Below are 12,629 nucleotides of genomic sequence, written 5' to 3'. Positions count from 1 at the left end.
GGGGGAATAAGGCAGCCATAATACGTTCTCATGTCCATGGGGTATAGAAAAATCACACTGGCTTGACTTATAACAGAAACAGATTAGTGTAGTATTTGGGGAAAAATCATGGGCAAAGAAAGTTAAACTAGGAAGGACTAACTATGCGGACTGTAGATCTTTCATCATCAGAATTCTTTAACAGTGGGTTAGACAGACCCTTGATAAAAAAGTGACTCAGGAATTCATGAGTCTGAACAACTGAGCAGCAAGAGAACAGTGGGCCACATTTCCTGAACAGCAAACAAAAAATGAAGCTCCTACCCACACACCACATACTACAGCAAGTTGGGCTGATGAGGTTGAAGCACACCAGACCCTGTGCCTCAAGGTCTTTGGCAGACTCCAATTTCTATCAATTTCCTACACCACTTCAATTTTCTTTACAGAAGTTCAGTTCCAGTTTAGTCACCATGTCATCTGTTCCTCATATCAGTTCAACTGGAGCAACAATTCACTCAAGTTTCTCTTTCCTGCTTATGTCGCCCGATATTCTACTTTGGGTTCTAATGTTGTTGTTCTTTACCAAAACAAACTAGCAGAAAATAAGAAACACCCTGAACTTTTTCCTAGCAGTATTAGCATGGCTTCCAGGACCTCTCCTAGTCTTTCCTACACCAACAATCACATGCTGCTCGCCAAAGTACATTAGTAAGTCCACTAAGCATATTTACTCCATCTAGAGTTTACAGGCACTACTGAGTCATAATACAGATTTCAGGACAGTTACAATAAAAATAAGGAGTACAAGAGAAGCAAGCATCAGAGCCAATTTTCTAAGTCAACAACTGTTGGTATGTAAGAATTTAGAAATTAAGAGATTAAAAAGGACAACTCTAAAAATTACTTTGTTTACCTAGGTTGCTTGGTTTGGTAAACAAGAAAATGATAGAACAAAAGTCTTTGTATGACACTAATGCAAAAGCTCTTATTTATGTATACACTTCTGTGTTTACAATACATTCATGCAGGAGTTCACCAGATATAAAAAGAATTTTAAAATAAAACACCTTTCTGGTCATGCATCAGGTACCTTCCTTCACACCATACACCAACCGCACTGATTCAGTATGATGTTTCTGGAACCAGTGTTTGGGGTTTCATTTCAGAGATTTCAAGTTATGATTTTATTGCAGAAGAGTGTAATTAAATTCTGGCTATCGTAGACGAAAACTTTACCACCATATTTAACAGACAGTTGTAGTGGTTTGAACAATCTCTCTCTGCAGGTCTAGTTTTTCCAACTACAAGTCAGCCTCAATTTTCCAGAAAGACTATGTAACCATCAATCTCCTGTCACCTTCCTCCTCCACACCTCTCACAGGGGTTCAGCTGTTTCAAATATTCAAGGCCCAGCTGCGATAGCTGTATATCCTTGACTCAAACTGCTGCAGAAACAGGTACGTTGAGAGCACTGTAAGAAAAGCTGCAGTGCAGAACTGTTTAAGATCAGAAAGGTGAAACTTCAGAAAGAAGTAGGATCATTAGTAGCTCAAAGATGCAAAACAAAAAATATCACTGTGGAAAGGTGTGACATCCTGAAGGAAAAAAAGCAACAAATCAGCCTGTTTTGGCAGTGCCAGTGGCTTCAGCAGGTAACAGCACAGAGAATTCATTCCAGGGAGGAGGGGATACCAACCTTTCTCCTCCTGGCTGATGCCTGCCTGGCCAGCAAAGACTTTAGGTGTCTCACTGAAGTACAGGCACGCTTAGGCTGATACATCACTACATCCTAGCTATCTGTTGTGTGCATGTGCCAAAAATAATTAGTTTACACTTTTAAACTGCCTAGACCTTGTTTGCAGAGTCTCTTTGCACATGATTACATGTACCCTCATTGACCCAAAAAGTACAGTACTAATAGATGTTTTCATAAAACATCTTGAGCAAAGATACAGCAGGTGTTCAGACTATGTCTAAGCCCGCATTTGCACCCCGAATCTCTGCCAATTACCACAGTACCTTATGTTTGGGCCACACCACTTCCTAGTTAGCACTACAAGTCCCTTCCGCATCCTCAGAAGCTTGGCACAACTCTGGGATCAACCACAAAGAACAAGACCAATGTGCCAGGGAAAGCAACGTTTCAAGTCTTTATGCTCTGTAAGTGGCTTGAGAGTTGGATCATTAGATGCTATCCTCTATTTCCATCAGCAGTTTGATGATTTGACCTTCTTCAGGTCAAACTACAGGGTTATACAGAAGTCTTCTGGCAGGTATGTGTCTCAACCAGTGTCCTGCAACTTCCCTTTTTGCTTGAGGACAGAAAGCTGCCACATAACCAGCTTCTGTTCCAGTTCAGAACTGAAGAGGTTAGCACTGAACCATGGTGATTAAAACATACACAGCTGGTACTTGCAGGACAAACCCTGGGACAGCCCCTCCAACCTTTACCACAGGGGAGAAAGGAGTGGGCATTCAAATACAGCCTTCTCCTGAGTCCCTACAACCTGAACCAGACAGTCACCCTGAGAAGACCTGCTCACCATAACACCACCTTGGCCTGGAAAAAGAAGCAGCCATCATCCAGGATGTTAATTTGCTTGACTTCACACTCAAATGAAGCCTGCACTGGACCGGAGGAACTCCAGTGATTGCCAGATCCCTGCAGAGGCACATGCTTGCCAGCTTCCTCACTTCAACACCTCACTGATAGAACAGAGAGTTTGAGGAAAATGCCTTGGATTGAACCACAATGTAATATAGACTTGTTTCTATACATTGAAGGGCTGCTAGCACAGGTCTTAACTGCAAGACAATAAATATTAGCTAGGTGTCATTATGAAGATCTAGTCATTACACTCTTCTGAATACACAACAGAGGTCATCTTCAGATGCTGAAAAGAAGGGCTGCAAATGCTCTGTGCCTTATCTGGCCACTCCTAGCTAATGATCAGTGAAAAGAAAACTTCACCTCTAAGGGAAATTTGCAGAATTATACTCAAACCTGCCTTGTTTTGGGTTTTGGGTTTTTTTTAAACATTCAATAGAACTGACTACTCCTGTTTCAGCTCATATAGAGGAGCTTGACTATGCTTTTAAGTAAATGTTCCCTGGGAACATCCATGGCCAGAAATTGCATCTGTTACTAGAAGAGCCATACACAGTCTCTCTCCCATGCTGTTACTGTATTGCGCTGTGAAATGCAAATACATCGAGAGCTGGTATACCCACACAGTGGTTTAAAAGCCATAGATGACAGGATGTTACTAGTGACAGCATAGCTATGGCAGGCCAGCTCAAGTTGCAGAATAAGGAGAGCAGCAACAAATACACCACACAGTGGTGAGGGCTACCCAGCTAGGTATTTTAAATCTAATTCAGGTGTGTATAACATAGCTTCCATCAGGATTTAATTGTATTGTAGCTGTTCTCCAAGTCAGCTTGTTGAGACAGCAGTAATACACTAAGAAAAGGGAGGGAAAAAATCAGGAAAGGGCATAATGTTTTAATCTGTTTACACATGCCCAATGACTAATTTTGAACGGAAATACCTTAGCAGTAAGTGCATATGGATTAGGCAGTAGAAAAACAAAAGAGTTTAACACACAAACATCCCTTTCTCTGCAATAGCCTTCTCCAGACCTTTTCTGCAGCCTCATAAAGAGGGATGCAGCAGGAAGAAATACATAGAAACACACGATGAGCTGACCCATATAAAGCTGACTCAGACATATTTGAAATAACTTGCGGTTTGAAGAATTAGTTGATCATATGGTGTTGTTTTCTACTGTCATTTATTGGTAATCTAAAAGAATTCGTGAGTCCATAACTTTATTGGAAAACATTATTTAAAAAGGGAGATATACAGAAAGTAGTTTATATAGACACACATACAGCAACATCCAACTTTGGTCTAACTGCATTTGGAAAAAAGAAAGTCACACCGCACAAGCCCGGGCTTTGAGACACTTGGCCCCCAGGCCAGCGAAGTTACAGTTTAATATTTTAAGCAGGGGCATGGGGCAGGTACCAGGGCAGAGGTCTCAGGTACAAGCAGCAGGTACTCACCAGAGCTCCGTCCGCAGCCGATAAGCTCTCGTACGTCTTCCAAGCCTTCTCCCTCACGTTCTCCGACACTTTCAGAGCATCGCAGAGCGCAGCGAAATCACCTTCCCCGATTTCGAGTCTAGGAAAAGCAGAAGACATCACTGGCGGGGTCTCGGCGCGGCACACCGGTACTCACCGGACGGCGGTGCTCGGAGGGACCCCCTGTTGCTGAAGGGCGCTTCGGGGTGACACCTCCCCACCCCTCAGGAGAGCCCGGGTCAGGGCACAACCCGGAGCCTCGGGCGCAGGGAGCGCCACCAGCACCCCGGGCCCGCCCGGCCGCCCCGGCGGCTCCCGGCCCCTGTAGGACGGCGCTTACCGAGGGGCGGCGGGCGGCGCAGAGCTGCCGTCGGGGCTGGCGCGTTGACTCCTGGCGGCAGCGGCCCTGCGGGGGGCCTTGGGCGGCATGGCGGCCCGTGCGCGGGCGGGAGGGCGGCCGGTGAGGCCCCGCCGCGGGCGACAGTAACGAAGGGCCACCGGCTAACGCTCCCCTCCCCACCGCCCTAACCGCGGGAAAACTGCGTCACTGCCAGCCGCTCTGCCGTCACTTCCGGACCGGCTGCCGCTCCCCCCCCCCACCCCCGCCCGGGCGAGGAGCGGCGACCGCGCCCCCGAAACACAGACCGGTTCGGCGCCTCTAGGAACCCGGAAGAAGAAGCTGCCCGCGCCAGCGGCTCAGCCAATGAACGCGCTGCTTTCTCCCCGCTAACCAATAGGAGGCGGCTCCGCTTCGTGCGTCCCAGCAACCGGCGGGAGGGCGTTGGCTCGCGGGCGGGGCGAGGGCAGGGCAGGGCAGGGCAGGGCAGGGCGGGGACGGGGACGGGGACGGGGACGGGGACGGGGACGGGGACGGGGACGGGACGGGACGGGACGGGACGGGACGGGACGGGACGGGACGGGCGCTCTGAGGCGGCGGCGGGAGGGTCGCGGCGGCTCTCGTCTGCTGAGGGTCGGTTTTACAGCCGAAGTGAGTCAGAGCCGAGGGCAGGAGTGGTGGCGTCCGGCCGCCGCAGCCGGCAGGTGACGGAGGGAGGGAGGGAGGAAGGACGCCTTGGCCGGCGGTCAGCGCCGCTTCCTCACAAAACGAGCAGCCGGGGCGCTGGAGATCCGCCGGGGTCCTGCAGTCTCCTCGGAGACTATCGCCCGGCTGCTTCTGACATTTCAGGTACTCAAGCTGGACGCAGCTGATACATCTTCTCAGTGACACGGGAAGAACCATAAACCTATATATAAAAATAACTACACAGATAACAGTAGGACAGAGGTTACAAATCCTTTAAGGCTCTCTCTCAATCCGACGTCCTTCCAAGCCCTGACTAAAATGCTGCTTTAACACTGTGCATTACAGTTATGTTTAACGTAAGAAATTCTCTGGTCTTCAGGGATCTTCTGGATTATACACCAATGAGATTCAAACTCCCAGTGCCCCAGTTCACAGATCTTAAAAATCTCCTCCGTTGTCTGCAATTGTATATCCACATTTAGAAGGCAGCTCGCTGCTGCAAATTAGCACGTTTCCTTTCAGATTTTTATGATGGCAACTTGTTAGAAAAAGCAAAATCGTTGTATGTGATGACTCTTAATGCATGCACATATTTATCATTTGTCTGTAAAGCAACCAGTTTTAGTGAGGTTGCTGTCAAACTTCTGGATGTAAAGAAAAAAACATGAGTACAACTATGGTATACGATAAAAATTCACTGGTATTTTTAAGATTCACATACTTTATTAACTTGTTTAATCTTTTTCTTTATATTCATTAGCTTATTTAAAAACAGGAGAACAGTCCATTTTTCTGGTTCATAACTAGAATTAAGCGAATTACAGTAAAGTGAATACAGAACAAATTGGATTTCTGAGGCAAAGCAAGGTACATAAACACCAAATAAAATGTTTAAGTTGGAGACTGTAGCAGGATTTGGATATTCCTTATGATTCTAGTAAAATTGTGACAGTAACTTTACCCTGCCTCTAAGCACATTTAAAATACTACTTCTAATCAGATGATACCAGATGCTGTGGAAGGTTCAGTGTCTAGGACTGCGTGTCATCTGCAGTTGAACCACAGACAACCAGGCAGATCTACCAGCTTGGAAAAGTAAGCTAAAACCCTAAAGCACAGATGAGTCTGTTGCCCCTCCCTCACAACTGGCTTTAAGAGCACAGAAGAATTTAAAATGAGAGGAAAGCATCTCAGAAAACTTGGTCAGAGCCAGTGGAGACCCTCCCAGCTGTCAGCAAGAAGGAAACACCCTCCTGGGTAGCTTCCCTCACAGCTGCTTCAACATGCTTTTAGAGCCAGGCCCTAGATCATCCAAATGATAGGCAAAAGAATTTATGTTGCTCTCATAACCCCCTGTGCATTAGTGCTTAGGGAACATCATATCCTTTTAAAGAGTTGACAACCAGCCTCAGCATGAATACTAATTTTCTAAAATTGTTAGTGCGCCAAGCACCTTCTCAAGTCAAATTTTATGCACATTTTCATCAAGCAAAGCACTTAGGGCTCCCCTCCACAAGCAGGTATAATGAAAAAATAATCTCAGAATGCTTCAAGTTAAAACTGGAGGGAGAAGAAGGGAGGCAGGAGATTAATCGAGCTACAATAACCTTTAATCCTCCATCACAGAGCCTCAGATGGAGTAACTACATCTAAACTACAGTGAGAACACTTCACGTGTATGTACATACTTCCAAAGAAAGGCATGTGCATGTGTAAAATTACATTTAAATTGCTGTGTCTTTTTTCCCCACTGTTAGATATACTGATTTGAATGTTGCAATCCTGTGTTTTAAAGCATCTAAGTGGAGCCTTGGAATGAAATGACAAAGGAAAGAAGAAAAGCAGCTCTTACTGGGAAGAAAAAAAAAAAAGATACAAAGGAAATACTGCAAGGTCAAATAAAGTATTAATGATAATTTCTCATCTGGCCTGACAATATCTTTTTTCTAAACATCTTGCTAAATCAGCTTTTGAAGTGTAGGTCATAGACAGATGGCAGTTTGTGAAACATTGCCCAGTCAGGCAGTCCTGACTCATTGTTTCCAGCTGCTAAGCAATCTTAAGTAATTGTATTATCTTAATTTTTTCACTTAAAACTGTTGCTATAGTTTCATGGTAATTGTCAGAGGGAATAGAAGTTGTGCTTTCCTTGAAATGAAACCAAGCCTTTTTATTTTGACTCTTACTGCTCAGATATGATAGAAGCTTGCTACTTTTTTTAGTTTTCATAAAAATGAAATATTTGTTATGAGGAAACTTGATTTAAGTGCACCTCATGACCTGCCTACACTAACTGCTTATTTCTACATTATCACAGACCTCTACCACTGAAGTTACAATTATAACAAAATCAGTTCTTCTGGAGATGTATGGCAGAAATGTATGTACTAAAACCACTAAATTGGGAGCTTCTGGATAGTAGTCTAGGTACTAAATATTGGCAGAATTTTTGCTTGAATAAAGCCCATAGGCTGCAAAATTCACAGATTATGGAAATGTTTCCCCAAGTTAAACCCCATTTATTTCCCTGCCCGTAACAGGCAGAATTTACCAGGGCAAGTGACGGGATGGCATAACTTTCCCCGGCCAGCCTTTCTGCACATGGACATCCCTTGCACTGCACAGGAGCCACCAGCACTGTGCCATCGGTGCCACCTGGAGCTCAGCTCTTCTCCAGCTGCTGCCCTGTAGAACCCAGGCTGTAAGAAGGACTTTTTTGGAACACCACCCCACCTGGACCACCAGACAGAATTCTGTGACGATCCCCCTTGAAGAGTGCCTCAGGGACACTAAGGCCATGGTTTGAACCGGACCTTTTCCACTCCCTGGTGATAAACCTCCCCTGGTAATGCTGCCTTGCAATTGCACTGGCATCAGCTCCGCCTTTGAAGCTGGAAATGGTTTACTGGTGAGATGGGGTGAAACAGGCTGGTTGTACCCCTTCTGGGCAAGCCTGCCCCCTAACATCATTGTATCCTACATAGAGACACAGTTCTAAATGTGAAGGATAAAAAACGTTTCTAAAAATTAATATTTCTACAGTGATGTAAAACCTATAGGGACAAACCTCAACCTACTTCTCTCTAAACAGAGCTATTTGTTAGAAGCTGCCTCCTCCAACAGTTCAAAGCTTCTGTCTTCATAAAAGCATTAGAAGAAGGACATCGAGTTGCTGGAGCATGTCCAGAGAAGGGCAACGAAGCTGGTGAAGGGTCTGGAGAAGAAGTCTTCTGAGGAATGGCTGAGGGAACTGGGGTTGTTTAGCCTGGAGGCGGCTGAGGGGAGACCTTATTGCTCTCTACATCTACCAGAAAGGAGGTTGTAGCGAGGTGGGTGTTGGTCTCTTCTCCCAAGTTACTAGCAATAGGACAAGAGGAAATGGCCTCAAGCTGCATCAGGAGAGGTTTAGATTGGATATTAGAAGAAATTCTTCACTGAAAGAGTGGTCAGGTATTGGAACGGGCTGCCCAGAGAGGTGGTGGAGTCACCATCCCTGGAGGTGTTCAAAAAGCATGTCGACATGGCACTTCAGGGCATGGTTTAGGGGACACAGTGGTGTTGGGTTGACAGTTGGACTTGATGATCATAGAGGTCTTTTCCAACCTTAATGATTCTATGATTATTAATAAAGGTAATATTTTCACTTCACATTTATACACCTCCGTGACTTGCTCTTCTCAGAGCATTACGTAGTGCACTGCTGGAGCCTCAGATACTGCAGTGATGAGTTTAAGGAAGAAAACTCCTATGAAGAAGTGTCTGACCAAATTGTTAATGGGATCTGAAAGTACACTATGACTATTTGTTGCTGGATGGAGAAACATCTACATGTACATGACACCTACAGGCAAACTCCTGGATTTGTGCTAGCATGGAGGACCAGGGTACTGAAAAATAAAATCCCTGACTGATGCAGTTTACCAAATGAAGCCTTAGTGCAAGTGCAATTATATCCAAAAAACCTAATTGTTCCTGGTACAGCTTTCCTTGCTTGTGGAAGGTGTCTGGACATTAGTGTAAGACATGCTTTTGCATGCACAGCTGCATCACACCATGTGCTGAGTTACACAGGTACCATCCTCCATGTCCCCAGCAGGCAAAGTGCTTCTAACCCCAGACACATTCTGCCCCTGGTGTGTGCAGGCCATCCTGCGCCACCACTGCAAGGCGGTTCATTTTGGTTGGTACTGTCGACTGATCATGAAATAAAGGTCAAACAAACAAACCACAACCCTCTTGATGCTTGCAATTACGTGGCCACATTTGTGACCCCGTTGCAAACCCTCCCTTCCCGTCCTGCTCAGTCCTAGGTTCTGCTTCCTCTTTCTGCATGAGAAAGTGTGCTCTGACACGGGCAACACCCTGTCCTGCTCCTGGCGGTCTCCCCAGCGAGGATGTTTCCCATGCCTCCTCTTCCCACAAAAAGCAGAATAGGCTCTACTGGAAGTAGTTCTCAGGAATCAAATGAATTCTAACTGGCAACCTGAAAACCAATTAAAAATTAGCAACTGTAGCCTATAGTGAACAGGCAGGAATTTGTCTGAATTAAATCTACCTGTAATCTCAGGTTTTCTTCTTTTTAAGAGTGAGCCTAAGATGATGACATTCTTTACCAAGGCATGACAGTAGAATACCCTAATTAGGTGAAAACATTTGTGTGTAGTATTCCAGCAAAACTCATAGCATGAAAACAACGCTATAGACTCTTCTATGTTGCTTCCCCCGTAACAGTAAAATATCCTCCTACAACTAGAAAAACACCGCCAGTAAGAGCACAGCTCTGCTAATATTTCTAAACCACAGCCTTCGGCAAACACAGCCACCTCAGACCTCCACCCTCCCACGCAACTCATACTAACAAAAGCACGTACCCACCTTTCCAGAGGGCAACACTACTCTCGGTTGATGGCTTTGAAGAACCTCTGTTGGGTTCCACGGTACTGATTCAGCTGGAAACAATCTTCGTCAAACAAATAAATCCGGCCCCTACTTTTTGTCTCTGCAAGTGCAACACATCTGTGCACGTTGCATCAGGTAACCCCGCTGCTTCTTGCACCAGATGACCAAACTCTCGTATTTTCTGTCCTGCAGGCCTTTGGTATTTCCTTCATGACAAAACTTGCCCATGGCCCTCTACTAAAGCTGCAAGACTTTAACTAGAGAAGGAGGGAAGACTTGTAGCTTTTATCATGCTGTGAAAGCCCAGATCGTACGCATCACCTGGTGACAATACCCTTACATGTGCAAAGCCCTACCGAACGTCAGAGGCTGTTTGGGACCCACGAGAGAGCAACACAGCCCCCTCCACCAAATAAATACAGTAGCACAGGATAGCGACACTTCTTTGATTTTGCTACTTCAGTGACGAAGTGTGTCTCAGCATTAGGATTCATTTTCTTTCTTACAAGGAGTTTTAAAAATATTTACAAATATAATTGCCCAATGAGGTCATTTTTATCCTAACCCTTTTCTGGAATTCATTGGGCTAGAAATGTGTTTTTCTTTGGTATAGCAGAACTATGTTTGTTTATTATACTCTTTATTTAAAAAATAAACAAGGAAAAAAGCCCACGCAGCTCCTAGAGCTCGTTTTATCCATGGATTTGTGTCCCGTGATTCATTGACTTTCTCCAAGAGGGCAGAAGCTTCCAAGGGGAGCTTTTCCTGCACTCAGGGTGTTTCAGGTCGTCTTCCCATGCAAAACTCCTGGCACTCAATAAGATGCGAGTGCATGCTGGGAGCTTTCCCTCAGTGCGTGCATGTTGCTCCCTCCTTCCCCACGATTATTTTCACACTAGTGATAGAATGAATTTCCCTTTGCCATCCAACAGGCTTAAAAGTTGGATGACGTAGGGACACAGAACGCAGGGACACAGGCATGCAGCGTGATCACACAAACCTCCTCTCTGTAAGAACAGATCTGTATCTCCCCCTCTCCACCACCCTCATTTGCTGGTGTCTCCATTAAAGGACGCACCACAGATCACAAAGTTTCTGAGTTTTATTTTGCAAATGAGTTAACGTTAAAAATTAGCAAGTTTTATGTTAATTTATGGAAAATAGGAACGGTACGCTCAAGAAAAGGTAGGAAACATGCTTAAAAGTACTTCATCACGAATCTCGCATCATACGGGGTTCCAAAGTACACACCAGTAACCCTTTCCTGACAAATATTTGACCTTCATTGCAAACACACAATTGGAACATCCTGAATGTTTGTAGCTAAATTTTTCCCAGATTTTCCAGCTTGCTTACATCTATGCTAAAGCGTAGCTACGTAAATATAGTTTGTACACAAGCATCTAACCTATACCTATGTGAGGCTTTATTTTATGTTCATGAGAGTCAGGCACCGTCAAGAATGGATTTAAAAAGTCCAACTCTCGGAAGGTAAGAATTATACTTTTCATTTTATATATAATGCACCTACACCAAGACTAAACTGTAAATGAAGCCAAATGCAGATGAAGGGGAAAAAAAAGTATTGTGTATTTAAGAAACTTCCTTTAAAACAAATTATTTTATCTCAGTCTGAACATTCACAATAGCAGGAAGCTGGATGGATAGCATGTTTACAATTGTATAATAGATCCAAAACCAGTAAAGCATCCTCTTACTATATTAAGAAAAGATCCTTTAAAAGATGAAAAATAAGATTAGTTCAAAGCTTCTTGACGGAATTAACCCAAGACAAAAGATTTGGACACCTATGGTGCATGTTATTTAAAAATTGGTTTAAGCAGTATTTTATTGCAAACAAATATGCAAATATTCCATCAAACTTTCCAGCTTTCCTGATAAATCAACACTCAAAATTTGGTCAGAAAGACAAGTCAGTTCCCATATTATGGAAGCTTAGAAGTGGATTTTGGGAGAGGCTTCCCAGCCTTGTTTTTGAGTGTTACTCCCTTTTTTCCTCTCCCGTAATTTTTCTTGCAACCAGCTTCAAAACAGCAGGCATTATGTTACATCTTACCCTGCACTCTCCCCTACAAGAGTTCCCATTACGAATAACCCAATCACATAAAATAAATTCAAACTTGCTTTAAAAATAGCAGTTTTAACTGTAAACGGCACGGTACAGAATGGTATCAGTGATATTTGAGCCAGCTCCAGATGGACTGGCAAAGCTCAGTGGCACAGGCTGACAGGAATGCCCTGAAGTTGAACAAAGGGAAGTGCAAAGTCCTGCGTGTGGTGAACACTCCTGGCTCTCAGCTGGGTCAGCCTGGCTCCCAGCACGCTCTAGGTTCTGTACATCATTTGACAAATACTCAGGACAGGGACTTCAGACATCAACACCATGTTAAGTCAGCTTTGGATCTCCGCTCTCTACATATTGTAGAAATAACAACCCAGGCTTCAAGCAAGCAGCACAATATTGCCTTTAAAAGGAAAAGGAAGAGAAAAACATGCTTCTCTGTTCATATTTCATTTCTCAGCCATCACCTATTCCATTTTATCTTCCCACTTTTAAAAATAACACTGCAAGTAAAAAGCATTAATCTCAGCTGTAGTCCCCTCCTCTAAAAAAACC

General features: G+C 44.4%; 1 protein-coding gene across 1 annotated transcript in view; it reads right to left on the bottom strand.

The window, feature by feature from the left end:
• Positions 1-4,680, bottom strand: part of RB1 (RB transcriptional corepressor 1) — a 75,387-nt gene extending 70,707 nt beyond the window's left edge. The window contains exons 1-2 of the mRNA XM_064440868.1: positions 4,409-4,680; positions 4,051-4,168 (exon numbers count right to left, since the gene is read on the bottom strand). Coding sequence (XP_064296938.1) covers positions 4,051-4,168; positions 4,409-4,497 — 207 coding nt within the window. The 5' untranslated portion in view covers positions 4,498-4,680. The remainder of the gene's footprint in view (positions 1-4,050; positions 4,169-4,408) is intronic.
• Positions 4,681-12,629: the final 7,949 nt, after the last annotated feature.

This window comes from Phalacrocorax carbo, chromosome 1, assembly GCF_963921805.1.
Source record: "Phalacrocorax carbo chromosome 1, bPhaCar2.1, whole genome shotgun sequence".
NCBI lineage: Eukaryota > Metazoa > Chordata > Aves > Suliformes > Phalacrocoracidae > Phalacrocorax > Phalacrocorax carbo.
Note: the sequence above shows the minus strand (reverse complement) of the source record. Positions and strands in the feature narration are given on the sequence as shown.